This window comes from Leucopleurus acutus (genome assembly GCF_964270905.1).
Source record: "Leucopleurus acutus genome assembly, chromosome: 16".
Taxonomy (NCBI): Eukaryota; Metazoa; Chordata; class Mammalia; order Artiodactyla; family Delphinidae; genus Leucopleurus; species Leucopleurus acutus.
Genome location: NC_139158.1, coordinates 21,735,701 through 21,763,217, shown reverse-complemented (window position 1 = coordinate 21,763,217; position 27,517 = coordinate 21,735,701). Strand labels below are relative to the sequence as shown.

Sequence of the window (27,517 nt, the reverse complement as noted above, 5' to 3'; positions counted from 1 at the left end):
AGAACAAAGAACACCAAACAAGTCAGGAATACATTCCTTCAAGATTTCACAAAAACAAAAAAAAAACAGATCAGCATGTATACAGTGAGTCAGTATGGCCTTGGCACCTGGGAAGGGAGTCTTATCGAAGAAGTATGTAGCACTGACATCCCAGGAAGGGAGGCATTTAATCTTTATTTTTAAAAAGGACATTCTTTACTTCAGGTACCCTTTTCTTTAATGATTAAAGCAGATGTACAATGTATGTTTGATAGGCTACAAACAAGCTGTTTTAGCTAGCATAAAATTCAAGCTAAATCCTGTATAAGCTAGAATGACTGCCTCATAACTCAATATGTGAAAATTTCTTCCATCACATTTATATATAGAATCATTATAATATATGGTCTTTTGTGTTTGGCTTCTTCCACTTAGCATATTTTCAAGATTCATGAGTGTTGTGTCATGTATTACATTTTGGATAACACCACATTTTGTTCATCCATTCTCATGGACTTTCGGGTTGTTTCCACTTTTTGGGTATTATGAATAATGCTACTGTGTACAAGTTTTTGTGTTGACATATGCTTTCCATTCCTAGAAACCTAGGAATGGAATTGCAAGGTCATATTGTTACCAAGCCCAAGCTCCTTCTGCTCATCGCACAACAGGCCAATAAGTCGGGAGAGGAGTTGTTGCAACAACAAATAACGATTTTAATGGGAAAGCTAGCAGACCGAGAATACGGCAGACCAGCGTCTCAAAAATCCACCTTACCTCAGTCCGAATTCGGGCTCCTTTTATAAACCAGAGGGGGGAGGGGGCGGGGCCACTGTGGCACCGACCAATGGCTGAGCGGGGCTGCTGCAGCTCGCGCCTGCCTCTCAGGTCTCACACCCTGAGTAGAGAGGTGCGACCCCAGAAAGCCGCCAGGACTGAAGAAGTACCAGGTTGCTCCAGCAACGTCGTCCTCCAGGTCTAGGTGAAGCGAGGCGCAGAAGCCGCTGAGACCCCGGTGGCCACGTGGAGGCTGTTGACACACCCTTTCCTGGGATCGCTGTCTGAGGCGGCGGGCCCCCTGGGCTCAACCCGCGGCTGGCCTCACCGGTCAGTTCATGACTGATGACGTGGCCTGGGAGCGGGTGTCTCCACCTGCCCGCTTGCGCAGTGGGTGGCCGGCAGGTGCGGGGCCAGGCCGGTGGGTTAGGCCCAGCCGGAGCGCGGAGAGGAGCAGCGGAGCAGCCCCTGCCCCAACCGCGCAGCCGCCGGCGCCAGAGAGGGAGGAGGAGAGGGCCCGTCACAGTTTGGGTTCGGGCTGGGGAGGCCGCTATTACAATATGGTAATTATATGATTAACTTTTTGAGGAATGGCCAAACTTTACCACAGCTGCTATATACCACGTTACATTCCCACTAATCGTGTGTGAGGGTTCCAGTTTTCTACATTCTTGCCAACACTTACTTTCTGTTTAAAAAATTAAAATGTTTTGAAAATTATAGCCCTCTTAGTGGGTAAATGGTTTCTCATTGTGGTTTTGGTTTAAATTTCCCTAACAGCTATGTTGAGCATCTTTTCATGTGCTTGTTGGCCAGTTGTATAATTTCTTTGGAGAAATGTCTATAGATCCTTTTGCCCTTTATTTTATTGGTTTGTCATTTTGTTGTTGAGTTGTAAGAGTTCTTTGTTCGTTCATAACGTGAAATCCTTATCAGACATATGATTTGAAAATGTTTTCCATTCTATGACTTGTCTTTTCACATTTTTGTCCTTTGATGCTCAAAAGTTTTGATTTTGATGAAGCCCAATTAATGTATATTTTCTTCTGGTGTCATATCTAAGAATGCATTACCGAATCCAGGTTATGAAGATTTACCTATGTTTTCTTCTAAGAGTTTATTGTTTTAGCTCTTACTTTTGGGTGTTTGATCCATTTTTAATTAATTTTTGTATATATTGTGAGGTAAGAGTCCAACTTTATTCTTTTGCATGTGCCTGTTACCAGGCCCTCTCCAGATTCTTGGACAGCAATACCATAGAAATGAATTTCACTCCCTCAAGGCTCTTAGGTAAGCAAAGCTTTTTATTAAAAGGATAGTTTGTGCACAGGGGAGAAGGCAGAAAAGAGTGCCAACTCCCCAAGGACTTTCAGGGAACAGGTTTTAAAGCGAGTGTGAGGGAGGGGGTAGCAGGTGCCCGATCAGCTTGTGCTCGATTCTCAGATTGGTTGGCATCAAGATGAAGTTTCAAGAATCATCAACCGTCAACTGGTGTGGGGGTCTATGCACTTGCGGTCAGCAGTTTTCATCTGGTGGGGATCTGCCTTCTGCAAAAACAACTTGGGAATGTCTGCCAGGCCTTTATCTATATCTTTCAGGGAACTGGAAAGCTTTAGGCGCTTTGTTTTAAGGGATCTGTGAAGCCTGCTTGCGCAAGGTCGTTCCCTGGGTCCTTTTCAAAAATGGCTGTACTCTTGTCTTCCAGTCTCACGCCTATTTAGTTGTTTAAGCACTGTTTGTTCAAAAGACTGTTATTTATTGTTGAAAATCAATTGACCATAGATGTACGGGCTTATTTTTGGATTCTCAATTCTATTTCATTAGATTAAGATATATCTATGCTTATGCCAGTACCAAACTGCTTTGATTACTGTCACTTTTGTAGAAAGTATTGAAATCAGGAAGTGTGAGACCTCAAACTTTGTTCTTCTTTTTAAAGAAATTTTTGGCTATCCAGGGTTCCCTGCAATTCTATATGAATTTTAGGATCAGTGTGTGCATTTCTGCAAAAAAGGCAGCTGGGAATTGACTGACTGTAGATCAATTTCGGGAATACTGCAATGCTAACAATATTGAATTTTTCATGAACATGGGCTGTCTTCATTTATTTAGGTCTTCTTTAATTTCTCTTCCCCCAGTTTTATTGAGGTATAATTGACAAATAAAATTGTACTATATTTAAAGTGTACAACATGATGATTTGATATATGTATACCTTGTGAAAGAATTCCCACATTCAAGTTCATTAGCATATCAATCACTTCACAAAGTTGCCCCCTCTCCTTTTTTTGGTAAGAACACTTACAATTTACTCTCTTAGCAAATTGCAATTATACAATACAGTATTATCAACTATAGTCACCATGTTTTACATTAGATCCTCAGAACTTATTCATCTTATAACTGAAAGTTTGTACTTTTTTGCCAACCTCTCTCCATCTCCCTCACCCCTTAGCCATGGCAACCTAGAGATTACATTTAATCTATAGATGACTTTGGGCAGTAGGAACATTTTAACAATAACTCTTCTGATCCATGAACATGGGATAGCTTTCCATTTATTTGTGTATTCAATTTCTTTCATTAATATCTTGTTTTCAGTGAATACATCTTTCACTTCTTTAAATTTACTCCTTAAGTATTTTATTATTTTTGATGCTTTTGTGAATGGGATTGTTTTTTGTCTCCTTGTTGAACCTGTCGTTTTGTTCTTGTATTGTCTTCCTGATTTCATTAAATTGTTTATGTGTTCTCTTGAGCTCTCTGAACATCTTTTGAATAATTATTTTGAATCCTTTGCCAGGCAATTAAACTATCTCCATTTGTTTGGGGTCAGTTACTGGAAGTTTGCTATGTTCCTTTGGAGGTGTCATGTTTCCCCAATTCTTTGTGACCCTGGTAGTCTTGTGTAGGTGTCTGCACAACTGAAGAAATAGTCACCTCTTCCAGACTTTATGGACTGACTCTGGTAATGAAAGACCTTCTGTGGGTGGGAGCATGCTGGAGTCTGTTGTGACTCTGTATCTAGTGGCGCAGGCTGCCAAGGGCAGGGGCATGTGGCAGCTCTGGGTCCAGGGTGGGGGGTGGGGGCATGCTGTCTCTCTCGGTCAGGCCACAGGGGTCCACAGCATTGACAACTATGTGGTCCTTGGTGAGCATAGTGGGGTATCTGCAATGGCTACAAGGGCTATTGGGGTCCTTGTGGTGCCTCCAGGTCCAGAGGCTACACACAAGGGCAGGCAGCAGTGGCATGGAGCTGGTGGTGGTGTGTACATACCACCAACTGGTGCCTAAGTAATGGCAGAGGCTGGTTGCAGATACACACACAGTGGTAGGGGCCAGGGCCAGGAACAAGGGCCAGGGCCACGTGAGGGTACACAGGCAGCTTCAGAGGCCCTGGATGTTGGTGTATGTACATTCTGTGCCTGCAGGATCTCACATCAGACATGCACAGCAATGGAGGCTTAATGGGGATCTAGCTGGCTGGGTGCAGGTGCACAGTTTATGGGGACAGCTGCAGGTGAGCCTAGTGGTGCAGGCCAGTGACAGGAGATAAGGCCAGAGCTGAGCCCTCAGGCAGCTGTGGGGGCCCCAGCTGTCAGTGTGCAATTCCATGGCTGCAGGATATTGCTACAGGTATGCACACTGCCTTAGAGGCTGGTGATGGGAATCTACTATTATTGTATTGCTGTCTACTTCTCCCTTCAGTTCTTTAAATATTTGCTTTATATAGGTGCTCTGAGGTAGGGTACATAAATATTTATAAATGTTGTATCCTCTTAGTTAATTGATCCCTTTATCATTATTTTTTTTGGAATTTTGTTTTTTTTATACACCAGGTTCTTATTAGCTATCTATTTTATACTTATTAGTGTATATATGTCAATCCCAATCTCCCAGTTCATCCCACCACCACCCCTCCCCTGCTTTCCCCCCTTGGTGTCCATACGTTCGTTCTCTACATCTGTGTCTCTATTTCTGCCTTGCAAGCCGGTTCATCTGTACCATTTTTCTAGATTTCACATATACGCGTTAATATACTTCCTCCCAGAGGAAGTAGCATTTAACTTAAGACCTAAAGTCTTGAGAGTTTGTCAGGCAAAGAGTGAGGGAAGAGAGCTCCAGGCTGAGGGAACAGCATGTGCAAAGGCTTGGAGAAGCAAAGGAGCCTGGCAGATTTGAGGAACTGAGAGGCCAGTGTGGTTGGAACTCAGAGGTGGAGTGGGGGGCAGGGTGTGGTGCAAGACAAGGCTGGGGAGGTCCACAGGGACAGACCAGCAGGGCCTTCCCAGCCATGTTAAGGGCAAGTTAATGATTCTGGGCACAGCTTGGCCTCCAATGCCATCCCACACCACCTTTCATCTGCTCTTCTGGGTCAAGCCCTCTGACCCCAGAATTGCTCTCTACCCATGACTTTCCCTCCAGTCAAGAATTTTCTCAACCATTGCAAGGGTCTCTTGTCATCACTTCCCAAGAAATTCAATTCCTGGGGGACCAAATTCTGGCTCTCCCAGGAAGCATTTGTCAAGGTCTCAGGTACCATCAGGTAGCCCACGTTATGTTGGAATATTTACTAAGTGGAAGAGTGAGTGTTATTATCCCCATTTTATAGATAACGAAACTGAGGTTTGGAGAGATAAAGCACACACAGTTATCTCTACACTCTTTTTTTTTTAATTTTTTTTTTTTTTTTAAAGGGGCTTCCCAGACCAGGGCTGGAACCCGTGTCCCCTGCATTGGCAGGCGGATTCTTAACCACTGTGCCACCAGGGAAGCCCCTACACTCTTTTTTTAAAATTATTTTTTATATTTTGCGGTATGCAGGCCTCTCACTGTTGTGGCCTCTCCCATTGCGGAACACAGGCTCTGGACGCGCAGGCTCAGCGGCCATGGCTCATGGGCCCAGCCGCTCTGACATGTGGGATCTTCCCGGACCGGGGCACGAACCCGTGTCCCCAGCGTCCGCAGGTGGACTCTCAACCACTGCGCCACCAGGGAAGCCCTCTACACTCTTTTGACACCTCATTTCTCCCCAGTATTCCCCAGAATTTGGGAAGCTACATGGTCTGGCTGTTAGGATTCTATGACTCTGATTCTATGACATGTCAGAGAGGATGCTAAGGTTTAGGGAAACATGGAGATTTCAGGGTTCTAAAATTCCACAGTTCTAAGCCTTAGCGCTCCAATAAACCAGGTTCCTGATGTGTGCTAGCTAGTCCAAGCCTGGAGAGGCAGGCACCACCCATGAGCCCTTTTCCACCCGGTCTCCTGGGTCCCACCTCATAGACCAGCCAAAGGATGCGATCTGGGCGCCCCCTGATGGCCAGGAGAGGATGGGAAGGAACGGGATAGTCGGGAGCCTTACACCCGAGGGCAATGTTCTGGGGCAGAGGCCAGAGTTGAGAGAAGGCGGAGAGTTCCAGGTCCCGCCGCAGAGCAGACCTCCTGCTTGGCAGACAGCCCAAGTGAGCTACAGTGGGGGACCCCGGGAGCCATGGGGTGCATGCGTGATGCCATCCTGGATGCGCTGGAGAACCTGACTGCAGAGGAGTTCAAGAAGTTCAAGACGAAGCTGCTTTCAGTGCCGCTGCATGAAGGCTATGCGCGCATCCCACGGGGGACGCTGCTACCCACGGATGCTGTGCACCTCACCGACAAGCTCGTCAGCTACTATCTGGAGGCGTACGGTGCCGACCTCACGGCGCTCGTGCTTCGCGACATGGGCATGCAGGAGGTGGCGGAGCAGCTGCAGGAGACCTGGGGCAAGGGGGAGCTCACCTCCTCCACCCTCCGCGCAGAGGTCCAGACCAGTATGCCCTCATCTGTACCCTCCTCCCAACCCGAACATTTGCCTCTCCCCGCGCTTTCGCTTCCTGTTCCTCCTACCCTTTAATAAAAGCTTCTCCTGCTGGGGAGGCTTGGTACTGACCTTGGCTTCCGGACCAGGAGATCCCTGACCCCAGAAAGACTTGGAGACACCACTTAACATTTTCTTACAGGCCCTAGAACCGTGCCAACCGAGATGAAGGCCCCTCGCCAGACAGCAGCCAAGTAAAGCCTTCAACACCCAACCTCACCTACCTGGGCACCTCACCAGCCCCGCCCCACTGCCCCCCTGCACAGCCTGAATCTGTTGTCCCAAGGCCAAGAGCACCCAGAGAGCGCAAAGCTAGACCAACCCTCCCCACCCACCTACTCACACACCTCCAGGGCCCGAGCCTGGTTGGGAGGAGAAAGGGAGACAAAGTTAAACTCATCCCACTATAGGTAGAGTCCTGGTGGCATGCCCACCTTGAGCCCCACCGCTTAGGGTTGCATTCAGGGCAATTTCTGAAGAAAGCCTAGTGTTCAAGAGGGACAGGCTCCAGCACCCACCCTGGTCCCAGCTCATCCCCTCTCCTCCCTCCCGCCCCAGCACTGCACTTTGTGGAGCAGCATCGGGCGGCCCTCATTGCGCGCGTCACAGACGTGGATGGGGTGCTGGACGCCCTGTACGGGAAGGTCCTGACAGAGGAGCAGTACCAGGCAGTGCGGGCGGAGCGCACCGATCCTACCACGATGAGGAAGCTCTTCAGCTTTGCTCCAGCCTGGAACCTGACCTGCAAGGATCTGCTCCTCCAGGCCCTGAGGGACACCCAGCCCTACCTGGTGGTCGACCTGGAGCAGAGCCGAGGCATCTTCCCCAGCAGCGGTCCCACAGACAACCCCTGGCTGTTCCAGCCATCTTACCTGGAGTCTCTGATTTTTTTTATACACGATATATGAAAAACCAGCTTGTACTTGGTGTGTTTCCTACTTCCAGCCTGGAAGCACATGCGGAGCTGAGCTACACATCCAAGCCCCACAGAGGCTCAGGTGAAGCTCTAGTTTCCGCCTGTTCCTGGGGCAGCAGGCTCCCCAGACACTTCATCCTTCCTGCCTCAGTCACCATGGAATAGTCCCTCACCATTTTGTGGCTCCTTCAATGCCACCCCAGAGGGTCTGCCCTTGAGACCTGTGAATACAAGTTAGCCTTGTGGCCAAGGTCTAAAAATTAAAATAGAGGTATGTACAAAGGGCCTGAACTGTGGGGGGCCATATTTGACAGATGCATTTAGAAACAGACTCGTCTACCAAGCTTCTCTTCCAATTCTCTCACTTTTTCATAGGAAAAAAAATTTGCAAAATGAGAGCAATTTTCAGGAGAAGTGACAAGAGTATCATCTAAACAGGACAGACGAGCGCAAGCCACCGAGTGTCCCTAGGGCTCCTTCTGGCACGGACACCAGCAGGCGTCACTCCTCCCTCTGCTCCCTCCCACCTAGTGCAAGAGGGGTTATAGGTCACACTTTGCCCAGAAAACATGCCAACCACAAAAGCAGAACTTTAGGAAATGAGTTCTAGTAGCTGTTCCTTCTCTTGATGGAATTGTGCCAACAAAAGAAAATACAGATATCTATTTCCAGAAAACAGCACTTAAGGGGCCTTTCCAGAGGCTGTTAGGGAACCAGGATCCTAGGACCACTTCCTGAGTACATTTTGCACCCAAATTCTTTCTGGCTTAGAAGGGGCGGATGCAAAGCAACAGGCAGGCCCCAAGGAGGCCAGTTATCCTATCCCTAGGAGTCAGATCATCAGACTCAGGGATCCAGGTATGAGGGTGCAAGGTGTACCATTCACAATGATACACCAGTGCAGAATGAACAAAGCTGTATGAAGGCTTCACTTGGAATACCCTCCCTAAACACAAGAATTAGCAAATGTAGTTTTTATTCCCCGCCTCCCTCCACACACACACACACACACACACACACACACACACACACACACACACACACACACACACACAGAGTCTGTGTAACATTTCCCTATTCTGATGACCAGATCACCAGAGCAACAGGAGAGAACAAGTAATTTGCTGTAGGAGGAAGCTACCAAGAAGCTAAGCTAATGACCACTGTCAAGGCTACACAGTCACATGGGACTGCTCCTAATGCCATTTAGGACTCCAGGAGGAAAGCTGAGCTTCCCCCAAATCGGGATCCAGCCCCAATACTGAGGATCCCCTGGGCTTATCTTCTTTAGTCAGCCACCCCACAAAATAAATGCTGATGTTCCCCATTTCACCCTCAGCCCTTTTCTACCAAGTTTTCTTAAATCTTATAAACCAAGCCTTATTCAATCCCTGAGATGTGTTTGTTCACTTACGTTCTGCAAGGACCTTACCATTTCCCAAACTGAAGTTGTCTTCCTTTTACTACCCCTGTATCTCGACATATGGCAACAGCAGCAGCCTAACCAGAAAATAAGAAATCCTAGCCTGTTCCAGAAAGCCCAGATTTAGTCAGTCTTCCAGCTTATATCCAAACACCTTCCTTTTCAACTTCACTACCCCCATCTGGCTTATGCCTTCATGTCTTACCCACAACAGGCTTCCTGATCTCCCTGCTTCTAGTCAACCACCTTCAAGGTCCTGAGTGATCAAAACTGATGATGGACATGGACTCCCTTCTAACACTAGGACACCTAAGCCCCTCTTCCAGCCTGATCCTGAATGATCCATCCAAACTCTCCTACCTTCCTTTTCACCTACCCCTGGATCCCAACACTACTGACACCCCATGCCCTAGCACACATTGGTCCCTTAACTCTGGACACCTTGAAACCCATCTGTCCTAGCATGCCCACAGGTGGCCTTCCTCTGGTCTCCAGTGGCATTTTCACCTACTGTCCCTGTGGGAGAGCAAACCATATTGTCATGTCTATTTTCACACAAGACCCTCCCATTAGAGCAAGCCCCATAAAAAGACATATTTTCAACCTCTGTACAGTGCCTTGCATGTGAAAAATAATAAACAGCAGTTCCTGTGTATGTCTAGTGTCTGACAGAGGATTTCTTCAAAAACTTCACAGGAACCCAGTGCTTCTCATGAGATGGAGCCATAACTAACACTTCCCTGCACAGCAGATGCTCAAACAGAGCAGCTACAAAAACCAGGGCAGGCCTGAGGCAAAAGGTATGGTTCTAAGAAACAGCTCCACTAAGTTGAAAGACTTCTTGGGGGCTTTATTTTTCCTTTTTATTGGAGGGGGAGGAAGGGCGAGGCTCAGAGTTCTACCAGCCACAGCATACTGGTTAAGGACACAACTTCTGCAGCCAAAGGATAGATTCAAATCCCTGCTCCACTTCACTCATGAGTTATGAGACTTAAGGGCAGTTTGTACCTAAGCATCCCAATCTATAAAGTACGGACAACAGGACACAGCTCATCACCTAACAGCAGATGCCCACAGTGAGCACACATTAGTGTCAACAGTGATCTCCAGGATGTTTTTGTTTGTTTGTTTTTTGCAGTACACGGGCCTCTCACTGTTGTGGCCTCTCCCGTTGCGGAGCACAGGCTCTGGACGCACAGGCTCAGCGGCCATGGCTCACGGGCCCAGCCGCTCCATGGCATCTGGGATCTTCCCGGACCGAGGCACAAACCCGTGTCCCCTGCATCGGCAGGCGGACTCTCAACCACTGCGCCACCAGGGAAGCCCTCCAGGATGTTTTTGTTCCTAGCTGCTCAATGGCTTAGGCCCCTCAGTGGCCCTCAATCTGAAACAATCACCATTTTCTGCCCAAACCTCTAAGCATCACAAGACTGAAAAAAGAACAAGCAGATCAATACCCAATGTTCACTGGGCCTGTGCTAATTAGAACAAAAACCCATATGCAAGACCCAGCCTTCTGTGAGTGACCTTTTTCTTAGCTCCTGGCTCAAATTGTCTACACAGAAAGCTTTATACCAAATCACTTACCCCTTCACAGAGAAGGTGGGGGAATGAGCAGAAGAGGAGTCTCTGCAGAACTTTAGAGCATGGCTCTAAAAGTGTGCTGCTGAAACAGCAGCATCACCAGAGAGCTTGTACCCCACCAAGACCTACACATGGAATTAGAACCCACCTGCTAACCATACTTCCAAGTGATTCAGGTACGTATTCAACTTAGACACACAACGCTACAGGGAGGATCTGGCTCTGCCACCTCAGTTAGACTGCAACAGGTTTGCAGAAGCCTTCTTACATGGGGATTTGCCTTGCTTTTCACTCAGGGAAAGAGTACACAGGATGGGCCTGCTTCCCCTCAAATTCTGGGAAAAAATAAACTAAAACAAACAAACAAATGAAAAACAGCCATCAGGCTAGATCTAACAGACAGGTTCTTACCGTGAGCAGGCTGCAGTGAGGCCCTAAGGATCCTGCAGAAACAGCTACAGAAAATCAGTGCAGTTGTGCAACACTGCCACCCTGAGGTGCATGTGCAAGACGCCACCTAGAAAGCCTGGCTCCCGCTCCCTTCAGTTTCTTCTTCCCATACCCACCCCACCCCACCCTCCTTGACATTCTCTACCTGCAATTGCCTAAGCTTGGTTCCCCGCTACATGCAAGGAACCTCCAATCTTCGACCCTGTAGGCCAAGCTCCCTTCCTGTCTCCAGTCCCCACACTGGTGGCTCTCAATCATCCTTCCTGTTAAAGGAGCCCTTCTTGCTAGCACTATAACCCCAAGGTTTAAGGCTAAGGCCACAATCCAAGGAGCTGAGAGAGCACAATCCATCCACAGAGCACTATTCCCAGACCCAAACTCCTGACATCTGTCTGGTCCTGCCTCAAGCATATTAGGAATTTTAGTATGGCTGCACAGGTCCTGGGCCTGAGTCCCACGTCCGCCAAAGCCTGTGAGGGTCCCGCAGTCCCAACGGACCCGAGCACCAGCCCTCCCCCGTCCAAGCCTCTGTGGTGGCCCATGGGCCGCCCCTGACAAAGCCTCCTCCGGCCACATGGGTCCAGGAGGGCCAAGTGCCACCATCCTCCAAAGCCTCCTCTGGCTGTCCCGGCCCCTGTGGACACACCTGTGGAAGGCTGCACCCACCTGGCCTACACGAGCATGTGTGCTCCAGGCCAGGTTCAGGAGCAGATGCTGGTAAAAGGAACACATGCAGAGGTGGGGCTGACACAGCAGGTCCAGAGACCTACTTAGAGGTCTCGGAGGGCCTCCTGGGGGGGCGGGGATTGGATGTAGCTCACTGTAGGCGCAAGGACACTGATAGCAGAGGCACCAGGGAATTTTTCATTTTTTCAATTTTATTTTATTTTTTGTTGCTATCCTCTTTCGTTTTGTCATTGCTTCATTTTTATTTTTTCTAATATATTTTTTATTTTTCTTATTTTATTTTTTATTCTGTTATTGTTCTGCTCTTTTCCACTTGTTGTCTGTTTTTTGTTTTCTCGGTGGTGGTGGTTTGTTCTTTTGATATTTTTGTGTTGTTTTCTTTCATTTTGTTATTTTTTTGCTTTTTTATCTTTTGTTTGTTTGTTTTTGTCATTTTAGTGTTTGTCTTTTCTCTTAGCTTTTCTTTTAGTTTGTTTTTTTATTTTGTATTATTGTTTGTTTTCTGTTTAGTTTCATTTCTATTACTGGTTATGGTTTGGGGGCCTTCTTGTTTGTTTGGGTGTTTTGTTTTTTCCTAACCATGTTGTTTTGTTGTTGTTGGTTTGCTTTTTGTTTGCTTGGATTTGTTTTTGTTATTTGTCTCAGGTTTTGTGTTTTTTTTGTTTGGTTGGTTTTGTTTTTATTATTTGCCTTGGGCTTTGTCTATTTTAGGGTTTTTCTGTTTGTTTGGTTGGTTTTTGCCACACCTTGTTGCTTGTGGGGTCTTGGTTCCCAGGCCGGGGGTCAGGCCTGAGCCCCTGTGGTGGGAGCACCGAGTCTGAGCCACTGGACTACCAGAGAACTTCAGGCCCGAGGAAATATTAATTGGTGTGAGCTTTCCCAGAGGTCCTCATCTCGGCACCAAGATCCAGCTCCACCCAACTGCCTGCAAGCTCCAGTGCTGGACGCCTGGGATCAAACAACCAGCAAGACAGGAACACAGCCACGCCCATCAACAAAAACGAGACGACAGAGAAACGTGTTACAGATGAAGGAGCAAGGTAAAAACCTGTTAGACCAAATATATGAAGAGGAAATAGGCAATCTACCTGAAAAAGAATTCAGAGTGATGATGGTAAAGATGATCCACAGTCTCGGAAATAGAATGGAGGCATGGATTGAGAAAATATAAGAAGTGTTTAACAAGGACATAGAACTAAAGAACAAACAAATGGTGAGGAACAACACAATAACTGAAATGAAAAATACACTAGAAGTAATCAATAGCAGAATAACTGAGGCAGAAGAATGAATAAGTGAGCTGGAGGACAGAATGGTGGAAATAACTGCCGAATAACAGAATAAAGAAAAAAGAATGAAAAGAAATGACTGTCTCAGAGACTTCTGGGAAACAGTTAATGCACCAACTTTTGAACTATAGGGGTCCCAGAAGAAGAATAGAAAGAGAAAGGGTCTGAGAAAATATTTGAAAAGATTATAGTCAAAAACAGCCCTAACATGGGAAAGGAAATAGCCACCCAAGTTTAGGAAGCACAGAGAGTCCCATACAGGATAACCCTAGGAGAAACACACCAAGATACATATTAATCAAACTAACCAAAATTAAAGTCAAAGAAAAAATATTAAAAGCAGCAAGGGAAAAGCAACAAATGACATACAAGGGAATCCCGATAAGGTTATCAGCTGATTTTTTGGCAGAAACTCTGCAGGTCGGAAGGGAGTGACAGGATATATTTAAAGTGTTGAAAGAGAAAAATCTACAACCACGATTACTCAACCCGGCAAGGATCTCATTCAGATTTGATGAAGAAATCAAAAGCTTTACAGACAAGCAAAAGTTAAGAGAATTCAGCACCACCAAACCAGCTGTACAACAAATGCTAAAGAAACTTCTCCAGGCAGGAAACACAAGAGAAGAAAAAGACCTACAAAAAGAAACCCCAAACAGTTAAGAAAATGGTAATAGGAACATACATATCAATAATTCCCTTAAATGTAAATGGATTAAACAATCCAACCAAAGACACAGACTGGATGAATGGATACAAAAACAACACCTATATGTACACTGTCTACAAGAGACCCACTTCAAACCTAGGGACACATACAGACCAAATGTAAGGGAATGGAAAAAGATATCTCATGCAAATGGAAATCAAAAGAAAGCTGCAGTAGCAATACTCATATAGGACAATACAGACTTTAAAATAAAGACTATTACAAGACACAAGGAAGGACACTACACAATGATCAAGGGATCAATCCAAGAAGATATGACAATTGTAAATATCTACGCACTCAACATAGGAGCACTTCAATATGTAAGGCAAATGCTAACAGCCATAAAAGGGGAAATCCACAGTAACACAATAATACTAGGGGAATTTAACACCCCACTTTCATCAATGGACTGATCATCCAAACAGAAAATAAATAATGAAACACAAGCTTTTTTTAAAAAAATTTAACTTTATTTATTTATTTTTTGGCTACATTGGGTCTTCATTGCTGCCCGCATGCTTTCTCTAGTTGGGGCGAGTGGGGTCACTCTTCCGTGCAGTGCGCAAGTGTCTCATTGCAGTGGCTTCTCTTGTTGCGGAGCACGGGCTCTAAGGTGCATGGCTTCAGTAGTGTGGCACATGGGTTCTACAGTGCAGGCTCAGTAGTTGTGGCACATGGGCTTAGTTGCTCCGTGGCATGTGGGATCTTCCCGGACTAAGGCTCGAACCTGTGTCCCCTGTACTGGCAGGCAGATTCTTAACCACTGTGCCACCAGGGAAGCCCCAGGAAACACAAGCTTTAAATGACACATTAGACCAGATGGACTTAATCAATATTTATAGGACATTCCATCTAAAAACAACAGAATAGAAATTCTTCTCAAGTGCACACAGAACATTCTCCAGGATAGATCACATCTTGGGTCACAAATCAAGCCTCCGTAAATTTAAGAAAATTGAAATCATATCAGGCATCTTTTCTGACCACAACGCTATGAGACTAGATATCAATTACAGGAAAAAAACTGTAAAAAATACAAACACATGGAGGCTAGACAATATGCTACTAGGGAACCAAGGAATCACTGAAGAATTCAAAAATGAAATCAAAATACACCTAGAAACAAATGACAATGAAAGCACGATGACCCAAAACCTATGGGATGCAGCAAAAGCAGTTCTAAGAGGGAAGTTTATAGCAATATAATCCTACCTCAAGAAACAAGAAAAATCTCAAATAAACAACCTAACCTTACACCTAAAGCAATTAGAGAGAGAAGAACAACAACAGCAAAAAAAAACACCAAGGTTAGCAGAAGGAAAAAAATCATAAAGATCAAATCAGAAATAAATAAAAAAGAAATGAAGGACACAATAGCAAAGATCAATAAAACTAAAAGCTGGTTCTTTGGGAAGATGAACAAAATTGATAAACCATTAGCCAGACTCATCATGAAAAAAAGGGAGAAGACTCAAATCAATAAAATTACAAATAGGGGACTTCCCTGGTGGCACAGTGGTTAAGAATCCACCTGCCAACACAGGGGACATGAGTTCAATCCCTGGTCTGGAAAGATCCCACATGCTGTGGAGCAACTAAGTCCGTGAGCCACAACTACTGAGCCCACGTGCCACAACCACTGAAGACTGCATGCCTAGAGCCCATGCTCTGCAACAAGAGAAACCACTGCAATGAGAAGCCGCACACCATAACAAAGAGTAGCCCCTGCACGCTGCAACTAGAGAAAGCCTATATGCAGCAACACAGACCCAATGCAGCCAAAAATAAATAAATAAAATAAACAAATAAATTTATTAAAAAGAAAGAAGAATGGTACAAGAGACAAGGAAGGACACTACATAATGATCAAGGGATCAATCCAAGAAGAAGATATAAAAATTATAAATATATATTCACCCAACATAGGAGCACCTCAATACATAAGGCAAATGCTATAAAATGGCTATAAAAGAGGAAATTGACAGTAACACAATAATAGTGGGGGACTTTAACACCTCACTTACTCCAAAGGACAGATCATCCAGACAGAAAATTAATAATGAAACACAAGCTTTAAATGACACAAGAGACCACACGGACTTAATCAATATTTAGAGGACATTCCATCCAAAAACAACAGAATAGAATTTCTTATCAAGTGCACACAGAACATTCTCCAGGATAGATCACATCTTGGGTCACAAATCATGCCTCAGTAAATTTAAGAAAATTGAAATCATATCAAGGGTCTTTTCCGACCACAACTCTATGAGACTAGAAATCAATTACAGGGAAGAAAAAGTAAAAAACACAAACACATGGAGACTAACCAATATGTTACTAAATAACCAAGAGATCAATGAAGAAATCAAAGAGGAAACCAAAAAATACCTAGAGACAAATGACAATGAAAACACAGCAGTCCAAAACCTATGGGATGCAGCAAAAGCAGTTCTAAGAGGGACGTTTATAGCAATGCCTCAAGAAAAAAGAAAAACTCAAATAAACAATCTGACCTTACACCTAAAGCAAGTAGAGAAAGAAGAACAAACAAAACCCAAAGTTAGTAGAAGGAAGGAAATCATAAAGATCAGAGCAGAAATAAATGAAATAGAAACAAAGAAAACAACAGCAAAGATCAATAAAACTAAAAGCTGGTTCTTTGAGAAGATAAACAAAATTGATAAACCTTTAGCCACACTCATCAAGAAAGAGGGAGAGGACTCAAATCAACAAAATAAGAAATGAAAAAGGAGAAGTTACAACAGACACTGCAGAAATACAAAGCATCCTAAGACACTACTACAAGCAACTATATGCCAATAAAATGGACAACCTGGAAGAAATGGGCAAATACTTAGAAAGGTATAACCTTCCAAGACTGAACAAGGAAGAAACAGAAAATATGAACAGACCAATCACAAGTAATAAAATTGAAACTGTAATTAAAAATCTTCCAATAAACGAAAGTCCAGGACCAGATGGCTTCACAGGTGAATTATAACATTTAGAGAAGAGCTAACAGCCATCCTTCTCAAACTCTTCTAAAAAACTGCAGAGGAAGGAACACTCCCAAACTCATTCTACAAGGCCACCATCACCCTGATACCAAAACCAGACAGACATACTACAAAAGAAGAAAATTACAGACCAATATCACTGATTAATATGGATGCAAAAATCCTCAACAAAATACTAGCAAACAGAATCCAACAACACATTAAAAGGATCTTATACCATGATCAAGTGGGATTTATCCCAGGGATGTAAGGATTCTTCAATATATGCGAATCAATCAGTGTGATACACCATATTAACAAATTGCATAATAAAAACCATATGATCATCTCATAGATGCAGAAAAAGCTTTTGACAAAATTCAACACCCAGTTATAATAAAAACTCTCCAGAAAATGTACATAGAGGGAACCTAACTCAACATAATAAAGGCCATATACGACAAGCCCACAGCAAACATCATTCTCAAAGGTGAAAAACTGAAAGGATTTCCACTATGATTAGGAACAAGACAAGGATGTCCACTCTCGCCACTATTATTCAGCAGTTTTGGAAGTCCTAGCCATGGCAATCAGAGAAGAAAAAGAAACAAAAGGAATATAAATTGGTAAAGAAGAAGTACAACTGTCACTTTTTGTAGATGACATGATACTATACACAGAGAATCCTAAAGATGTCACCAAAAAACTGCTAGAGCTAATGAATGAATTTAGTAAAGTTGCAGGATATAAAATTAATGTACAGCAATCTCTTGCAGTCCTATACACTAATGATGAAAAATCTGAAAGAGAAATTAAGGAAACACTCCCATTCACCACTGCAACAAAAAGAATAAAATAGCTAGGAATAAACCTACCTAAGGACGTAAAAGACCTGTACTCAGAAAACTATAAGACACTGATGAAAGAAATCAAAGATGACACAAACAGATGGAGAGATATACCATGTTCTTGGATTGGAAGAATCAATATTGTGAAAATGACTATACTACCCAAAGCAATCTACAGACTGAATGCAATCCCTATCAAACTACCAATGGCATTTTTTACAGAACTAGAACAAAAAATCTTAAAATTTGTATGGAGACACAAAAGACCCTGAATAGCAAAAGGCAATCTTGAGGGAAAAAAACGGAGCTGGAGGAGTCAGACTCCCTGACTTCAGACTATACTACAAAGCTACAGCAATCAAGACAATGTGGTCCCGACAAAAAACAGAAATATAGATCAATGGAACAGGATAGAAAGCCCAGAGATAAACCCACGCACCTATGGTCAACTAATCTTTGACAAAGGAGGCAAGGATATACAATGGAGAAAAGACAGTCTCTTCAATAAGTGGTCCTGGGAAAACTGGACAGCTACATGTAAAAGAATGAAATTAGAACACTCCCTAACACCATACACAAAAAGAAACTCAAAATGTATTAGAGACCTAAATGTAAGACCGGACACTATAAAACTCTTCGAGAAAAACATAGGCAGAACACTCTTTGACATAAATCACAGCAGGATCTTTTTTGACCCACCTCCTAGAGTAATGGAAATAAAAACAAAAATAAACAAATGGGACCGAATGAAACTTAAAAGCTTTTGCACAGCAAAGGAAACTATAAACAAGACGAAAAGACAAACCTCACAATGGGAGAAAATATTTGCAAATGAATCAACGGACAAAGGATTAATCTCCAAAATATATAAACAGCTCATGCAGCTCAATGTTAAAAACACAAACAACCCAATCAAAAAATGGGCAGAAGATCTAAATAGACATCTCTCCAAAGAAGACATACAGGTGGCAAAGAGGCACATGAAAAGCTGCTCAACATCACTCATTATTAGAGAAACGCAAATCAAGACTACATGAGGTATCACCTCACACAGGTTAGAATGGGCATCATCAGAAAATCTATAAACAACAAATGCTGGAGAGGGTGTGGAGAAAAGGGAACCCTCTTGAACTGTTTGTGGGAATGTAAATTGATACAGCCACTATGGGTAACAGTATGGAGGTTCCTTAAAAAACTAAAACTAGAATTACCATATGATCCAGCAATCCTACTACAGGGCATAACCCAGAGAAAACCATAATTCAAAAAGACATATGCACCCCAATGTTCATTGCAGCACTATTTACAATAACCAGGGTATGGAAGCAACCTAATTTCCCATTGACAGACGAATGGATAAAGAAGTGGTCCATATATACAATGGAATATTACTCAGCCATAAAAAGGAACGAAATTGGGTGATTTATAGAGATGTGGATGGACCTAGAGACTGTCATACAGAGTGAAGTAAGTCAGAAAGAGAAAAACAAATATCATATATTAAACACACATATGTGGAATCTAGAAAAATGGTACAGATGAACCGGTTTGCAAGGCAGAAATAAAGACACAGATGTAGAGAACAAACGAATGGACAACAAGGTGGGAAAGTGGGGGAGAGTGATGGGATTAAAAAATAAAGAAAAGTACTGGAGACAGAGATTTGTATGCCATGTTAATCAATTTGAACTTTATCCTGAAAAACATGGGAAATCATTGAAAAAGTTTAAGCAGGTGGGTGACTTGATCAGCAAAATGTTTCTCAAACTTCACTCATTATAACACCTTCATGATTTTTGCCTTATCTTCATATCACCTGTAGTTAATTTACTTAATGTTGTTCAAACTAACCTTTTATTCTTTTACAAACATATGTCAAGAGGAAACTCATTACCACCATTGCTTGCCATAATAAATATTCAAAATAAATATATAACTATTAAAGTAGAACAATGTTCATTTATGTACCAACTTTAAATCATCTCATGCACCACTATGTAAATCTACCACAGTTTTGTGCCAGAGTCTTAAGATCTGTTTGTTTGTTTTAATATATTTTGGCCACACCACCCGTGGCTTGCGGGATCTCTGTTCCTAACCAAGGATTGAACCCATGACAGCGCAGAATCTTAACCACTAGGCCACCAGGGAACTCCTGCCGGATTCTTAATGACCGGGTCTTAGATGTCACCTGGAATCTCCTGTTAGAGAACCACTTGTAAGTGTGAAGAAATTCGGACACAGGCCGAGGGCATAAATTTTGTCTATGCTCTGTAACGCCTAAAGCCAGCCCTTATGAAATTTTAATGTGCATACGAATCACCTCGGGACCTTGTAAAACTCAGATTTTGATCCATTATGTAATCTGAAGATTCTGCATTTCTAACAAACCCCTAAATGACACTAATGTTGGTTTCCCAACCACGCAACGTTGTAAGGTACGAGATTATACTTCCCTGAAGGGGAGGGACCGTGCCTTAATCTTTAGCATAGTGTCTGGCACAGGCAACTTATTAGCTAACACTCGTTGAAGACAGCATAGAATTTTCTTCCCACAAAAGCTGTCACGTGACTCTCCATATGCAGGCTTCAGATCAGAAGTCTCTCACACACACACCACTACTACTCAAAACATTTTAATTTTTCTAAGACAAAACTATATTTCAGTTTTTATTTTCTACGTAATCTCAGCCTAAAATATACTCCATGAGACCAAAGACCTTAGTCGTAAGCATTTCCTAAGTTTCGGTCTCACCTATGTGTACCAAGCCTGGTCTGCGAGTTAGAGCGGCGAATTCATTGGACAAGGGCTCTGTTCCTATGGAGCTAATGAGCTAGTGAGGACCTCACCAAGCAAGAGGCGATCACACCCGGCTTCAAAGCCTATGTCTCTGTAGAAGGTCAGATATGGAATAGTCTCCTAACGCCGCCGGCTTCCACAGTGCAGGAAGTCCTGAAGTTCAGAAGACTGGAACCCAGAGGCCGCGGGTGGGATCCGGCGAACCGGGGCTCTTTCATTGGACAGCCCGGATCAGAAGAATCCAAAGTGGAGGGGGGGGGTGCGATGGGCTGTCGCAGACGTAGTCAGAAGAGGATTAAAAAGCGGATATCCGGGCCAGGAAGAGAACTCAAAAAGCGGTAACTTAAATCATCTAAATTATCTTCTGAAAACTGCGTTACGAAATTATGCGTCTCCCTATCCTGCGACTTGGAGGAGTTGGACTGTTCCAACCTCCTCCAAGGAGCAGTAGAGTGCGGTCGGTCGTATAGAGAGTCCCCTCACGTAGGAGGCGTGGGAAAGAGTGCCGCGGGGCAGTCTGGGCCGCTCCCGCCGTCCGCCGCCATCTTGCTTTACACTAAGGCGGCAGTGACCGCGGCTCAGAGCAATCTTGAGCCATGAGGCTAATAGCCAGAGCTGGGTCCCTCTCGGTGAGTACAGCTGGCGGGCTTGGGGGAGGGTGGGGGAGCAGATTGTCAGCAAGGTCATACGGACCGGAGGTGCCTGGTTTGAGCTCCCGGGGCCTTGGGTTTTGTTCTGCCCTTCAGGTGAATCCTGCCGGCCAAGTGGGCTGCAGGCTGGGTGGATTGGGCGTTGGAAGGCCAGCTCGTGCTTTGAGCAGAGAAGACTTAATGCTGGAAAACCTGAAGAGAGGGGGAGGGCTTAAGAGCGGAGGTGAAGCGACTCGGGTGGAGACACCTTTGAAGGTCACTGCTGCACTTGGTGTGCAGAAGGAGACCGCGAGATCTGGGCCGCAGGAGGCCGGCGTAGACCTAGTCCCCCATCCCTAACCTATCAACTGCGGCCTCTTCTTGGCGTATCACGGAGCATCAGCTTCCCCAACGGTTAAGTGGGCTTATGAGTAAAATCATAAAGAAGAAATGAGTTAATTCCTTTATAGCTTTTTTCACTGTGCCTGGAACTTGATTGTTACTGTGGCGTCCTGGCTGTATAAAGTGTGCTTTTCTTGATCTCTTGTTAGAGTTTATCCAGGAGGGTTTCTTGGCGTGCTCTCTAGAGCTTCTTAAGACTCCTCCTTCAAGCCCGAATGAAACACAGCTGTCGCTTGGGGAAAACTCCTCTAGGGTCAGTGTGAACCGGTGGTTGTCAAGGGGGGACAGTCTCAGTCTCTGAGATTTAAAGTTCAGCGAAGGGCTTACCTGGTGGCGCAGTGGTTGGGAGTCCGCCAGCCGATGCAGGGAACCCGGTTTGTGCCCCGGTCCGGGAGGATCCCACATGCCGCGGAGCGGCTGGGCCCTTGAGCCATGGCCGCTGAACCTGCGCGTCCGGAGCCTGTGCTCCGCAGCGGGAGAGGCCACAGCAGTGAGAGGCCCGCGTACCGCAAAAAAAAAAAAAAAAAAAAAAAGTTCAGCGAGGCCAATTTTGCCCCCCAGGGGACAGTTGGCAATGTATCTAGAGACATTTTTGGTTGTAACAGCTTGGGGGGAAGTGCTACTGCTGAACATCCTACGGTGCACAAAGCCACCCACAATAAAGAATTTTCCAGCCCAAAGTGTCAAGAGTACCTGGGTTACTGAGTAACCTAGTAACCTTCTAGAAGGAGGTGCAGAAGACCAGGGAGTGGAGTTTCCCTGTGCTTAATGTTTAAATAGATAAAATATGAATTATACAAATAGCTGTAATTTAGACTGTAATTCTCTTACCCTTCTTAGCACCCCTAGACTAACCAGTGATTAATAACCCTTAGAGAGAAGCCCGGTTAGACTGGCAAAAGGCCCCAAAAGCTCTTCCTCCATTGCATCCATCCCCACCTTCCAGTAGAAAAAAGAACTCAAAGATAACAGAGTTGAAGAGGACCAATGTAAACAAATTGCAATAAGCTTGAAAGCAATTGTTTCTACTTATAACACTTATTTTACATAAGAGTAAATTTATACATCTTTTGTTATTTAAACAAAATAGTAGTTGTATGGACAATTCCTAGGATAATATTTTGCAACAGATTTGAATGGGACAAATTATAGGAAGTACCTAACCAACAAAGTATCACTGTTCAGGCACATTTGAGAGGAGAGCACCTAAATGTACCTTAGCAATAGAACTATGGATTATTTGAACTGCTGTGCCCACAGCAGTTTTTTTACTTTCTGGAAAATCAAAAGCTAGAATCAATAGTAGGGTTAACTATACCACACCCAGGAAACGAAATTGATGATGATAAAGCAAAGCTAATTGGAATTTATAATTTGAAAGCACTAACAGCAAATGAAAACTAGGAACCAGCTTATCGATAGTATAGCACTGATGCTGAATGCACAACAAAAAACCGTCCTGGACAACACGGAGTAGAGGCATTGCAGCCTCTGAGGGGGGTCCTTGGGAAACTCTAGCAGCATGTTCATTTGATCCTGCGAGTACCAAGGATTAACTCTCAACATCTCCACTAGTAACCTTAAGATCCTTAGACATAATCAGAATGAATTATGTGGCATTATATATCATTTGCCAAAAAAAAAAACTGAATAAAGTTATGCGTTTTGGATCCATTATCTGACATTTAAGAGGACCCCTTTACCTTTCCAGTGGCTGCATATTATATATACTGAGAATCTACTATGGATGAAGCTATTGTTAATCTCAGGGTATATTAGTCAAAGAAGATAAAACCTTTGGTTGTGTAGTCTTAATGTAGCACAGAAGAGAGTGAAGATACTATGGGAAATATCGGGGGCTGGAGGAAGTTTTCTTTGATATACTTTGTCTTTTTTAAAGATTACTAAACTGATTAAGGAAATGAAGTCATATTGGAAAATAGACTAAAAAGATGAGACTCTTTGGGCAGATAAGGGAAACAATAATGCTGAAATCTATAAAAGGGTATGAATGTGGCTATTCCACACTTTTTCAAAAAATTCCAAAGCATTAGAGCTAGAAAGGACCACTTGAAGTTTTAATAAGGTAGTTAAAAGGTAAAAGAAAATACAGTAATTCTTTACATAGTACAAAATGAACATGTTCAACTCAGTATTCCTTCAGGCTCTACAAGTCACAAATAACTAGAGATTTAAGAGTGGCATGGGTAAACTGGTGGGTAGTAATTTCATAGTAAAGTTAATCAGCTAAATCCCCCCATGGAGTTCTTTTACCACTGAACACCCTCTATTGCTTGGGCCCACTTGGATACAATGCACTATTCTTTTGAGAAATGTGGTAACCTGTCTTTTTTGTGTTTAGAGATTTTATTCCCTCAAAGTTGCTCCCAAAGCTAAAGCCACAACTGCCCCTGCAGGAGTGCCTCCACATCCTCAGGACCTTGAGGTTAGTCCCACTGAGTTGCTCACTGGACACATACGTGCCTTACTGTCCTTGGTAATATAAAGACATTAATCACATCCCTATTTTATTTTAAATACAGTTTACCAAATTACCAAATGGTTTAGTGATTGCTTCTCTCGAAAACTATGCTCCTGCATCAAGAATTGGTTTGTTCATTAAAGCAGGCAGCAGATATGAGGACTCCAACAATTTAGGAACCTCTCATTTGCTTCGTCTTGCATCCAGTTTGGTAAGCATCTTTACTACCTCAATATGTTTAGAAATCTGTGGCACCTTGGTCCTACAGAAAAGAAAAACTAAAAGCAACATCCGTATATTAGTTTCCTGGAGCTGCCGTAACAAATGACTGCAAACAGGGTGGCTTAAACAACAAGAATTTATCCTCTCACAGTTCTAGAGGCTAGAAGTCAAAGTCAAGGTGTCAGTAGAGCCGTGCTCCCTCTAAAGGCTCTAGGAAGAATCTTGCCTTGTCTCTCCTAGCTTCTGGTGGTTGCTAGCAATCCTTGGCATTCCTTGACTTGCAGCTGCATCATTCCAATATCTGCCCCTGTTCTCACATGGCCCCCTCTGTGTCTCTGTGTCCAAATATCCCTCTTATTGAATTTTTCCAGTCATATTAGATTTAGGGCCCACTCTAATCCAGCATGACCTCATTTTAAATATTTATATCTGCAAAGGCTATTTCCAAATAAGGTCACATTTGCGGGTTCTGGGTGGACATGAATTTGGGGGACACTTCCAACCCAGTACAGTCCCCTAATACATCATGAAAAACCACAGGATATTTACCATAGAGAAGCATTAAATTAGTGTCCATCCGAATGTTAGTGCTAGAGCATAAGAAATCAGTAAAAAACAAAATTTTTAATTTTAAAAAAGAAGTGCCAGAAACGGAAAGAAAATTACTCTTTCTCATACGCAAATCTCTTTCAGAATAAATGGATGAATCCAGTAAGCTTTATTTGATAATGGAATTTTTACCTAAATGTACTTTGTATAAAAATCTATACTTGTGCTTTTTGGTCAACTTTGTTTTATAATTCTTAAACTAAAAAGGATTCACTATTTGGTTAGCGTTCCTTTTGAATTTAATGACAATTAGACTTTAGATTTTGACATAAAGTGATGTTTGGCAAGCTTAGCATTAAAAAACTACTAAAAACAATTGTTTTTTCATTTCTAAGACTACAAAAGGAGCTTCATCTTTCAAGATAACCCGTGGAATTGAAGCAGTTGGTGGAGAATTAAGGTTTGTTAAAAATAAGTAATCGGAAATAGTGAAAACACCAGAAGGTAATCAATTGTAAAGGAACTTTTCTCTGTTATCAAGGTGGTTAACAATTTCTTAAGGCACAAGAAGAAAAAGACTGATGAATTTGACTGCATAAAATGTAAAATATCTTTATGCCTTAAAGTAAAAATTTAAGTAACTAGGAATAGATATTTGCAACATATGTAACATGGAGAGGATTATTTGGAAAAATAAAGAACTACAAATTAGGAAAAAACAACCAAAGAGTAAATGGACAGACATAGGAGAGGAACAGGCTGTTCCCAGAAGAGGAAGCCAGAAACAATGATATTTACTTATAATCAACAGTGTGATACCATTTTATACTGCTGGTGGGAGAATAAATTGATACATCTACATAGGAAAGAATCAAGGACTATCTATTAATGTTGAAAATGAGCATATTCTACAACCTAACAGTTTTTAATCCACATGCACAAAGGGATTCTTTATCGTTATTGAGACTGGAAACAATCTAAATGCCTATCTTTAAAGACATGCATAAGTGAAGTATGATATAGTAATATGCTGGGACTACTACACAGCAGTTAAGAATGAACTCAATCTGTTTCAACATAGCAGGCTTTAAAACAAAATGTTTTGTGGAAAAACAAGTTTCAAGATTTTTTTAAGGTATGAGGTTTTTAACAAAATAATATGTAATGCCTATGATTATGTTTGTCTCTAGAGTGGGAGAAAGTGTGAGGGTTAGCCTGGGAATGGTACAAAGAGACCTTCAACTTTAAAGTTGCCCTTTTTTTTTAAGTAGTGGTAAAATATACTTAACGTAAAATTTACCATCTTCTGTTGTATAAGTTCTATGGCAATAAGTGTCATTAAGCAACCATCACCACCACCCATGTCCAGAATGTTTTCATCTTCCCCAACTGAAACTCTGTAGCTATTAAACACTAACTCCCCATCCCCCTCTTCCCCTGGCCCCAGGCAACCACCATTCTGTGTTCTCTTTATATGATTTTGACTACTCTAGGTACCTCGTATCAGTGGAATCATACAGTGTTTGTTGTCCTTTCATGACTGACTGACTTCACTTAGCAAAATGTCTTCAAGGTTTATCCATGTGTAACATGTCAGGATTTTCTTCTTTTTTTTTAAGGTTGAAATATTTGCAGTTTTCTTAAGATTTTTAAAAATATTTTTTAAATTTAGTTGAGTGTATTTTTGTTATACTATTATTTATACTTTATGTACTTCAAAATAATTTTTTCCAAAAGAATTGGTTGACTTAACAAAGATATAAGGGAAAGCTTGTTCTTCTGATTTAGATAATTCACTGTAATTTATTTTTGACTCAGTGTGATTTCAACAAGGGAAAACATGGCTTATACTGTGGAATGCCTGCGGGATGATGTGTAAGTACCTTTGTGTGTTTAGAACATCTGCTTTTAAAGAAATACTAAGTTGCTCAGTTGTCTTTTTTTTAATGTAGCATTATGACCTCTGATGTTGGTTTCAGATTATTATTCACAAACTGCCTAAAGTTTAATAATGAGAGCAATACAGTTATGTAGAATGGATGTTGGTTTTAAATTTTTGACTGGTAACCCTTATCTTGTCTTCTGTAGTGATATTCTAATGGAGTTCCTGCTCAATGTCACCACAGCACCAGAATTTCATCGCTGGGAGGTAGCTGCCCTTCAGTCTCAGCTAAGGATTGACAAAGCTGTGGCTTTTCAGAATCCACAGGCTCGTAAGTACACTTTTAGATTATATTCCGTTGTTTCTAAGATACTGGGTTTTTGAGAAGATCAATTTGTAGAAGAATAAAATTGCTATCGAAATTCTTTTTCTCCTTGGGTTTGAAAATACCCTCTCCAAAAATTTGTCCACTTTTTAAAACATATTGTTCATTTCTAAACATTTGTATTGTTATTTTTCATCTTTGATAGTGAGTAAATTGACTATAGACTCCTAGGCCTTTTGCCTGTGTCGCCCCCCTCCCCCCATCTCCCCACCCATCCACCCTACTGCCCACCCCACCCCACCCCTGGTGTTTTTTCAGTGGTTGTTTTGCTTACACTAAATCTGGCAGCAGTTTATTGTTGCTGCTGCTATTATTGTTTAGCCAACTCACTTTTATTGTGTCTTTCCAAAGTAATCAACTTAATTTTTAAAAAAAAAAAACTTTTTTATATTCATATTTGTGTTTATATAACGTTTAGTTATCTAATCTTGACAAGCACATCTGGCAAAACAAATCTTTAAAAAAAAGCACCACTGATTCTCAGAAGTCATAGCGCTTCTGGTAGGAGCGGAAGTGTGCAGGTAGACCACTGAGGTGTAAGCAGGTGACCAGCTGCAGGGGCTTAGAATGGGATGGACTTCTCAGATGCAGGCCTGTCAAGAGAGGGTCTCCTGTCAAGTGTCTGGAACATAATGAGTGCTTGGT

At 42.9% G+C, this 27,517-nt stretch overlaps 2 protein-coding genes across 2 annotated transcripts in view; both read left to right on the top strand.

Moving 5' to 3' along the window:
• Positions 1-6,250: 6,250 nt before the first annotated feature.
• LOC309972885 (apoptosis-associated speck-like protein containing a CARD) lies at positions 6,251-7,521 on the top strand (the record flags this gene model as incomplete). Its single annotated transcript, XM_082856793.1, has 2 exons — positions 6,251-6,566; positions 7,172-7,521. The coding sequence occupies 2 exons, from the start codon at positions 6,251-6,253 to the stop codon at positions 7,519-7,521; spliced, it is 666 nt and encodes a 221-aa protein (XP_082712919.1).
• Positions 7,522-20,852: 13,331 nt separating this feature from the next.
• The window catches only part of UQCRC2 (ubiquinol-cytochrome c reductase core protein 2), a 31,420-nt gene continuing 24,755 nt past the window's right edge, over positions 20,853-27,517 (top strand). Inside the window, exons 1-6 of the mRNA XM_082858180.1 lie at positions 20,853-20,950; positions 23,715-23,798; positions 23,896-24,045; positions 25,001-25,065; positions 26,424-26,480; positions 26,694-26,818. Coding sequence (XP_082714306.1) covers positions 20,918-20,950; positions 23,715-23,798; positions 23,896-24,045; positions 25,001-25,065; positions 26,424-26,480; positions 26,694-26,818 — 514 coding nt within the window. The 5' untranslated portion in view covers positions 20,853-20,917. The remainder of the gene's footprint in view (positions 20,951-23,714; positions 23,799-23,895; positions 24,046-25,000; positions 25,066-26,423; positions 26,481-26,693; positions 26,819-27,517) is intronic.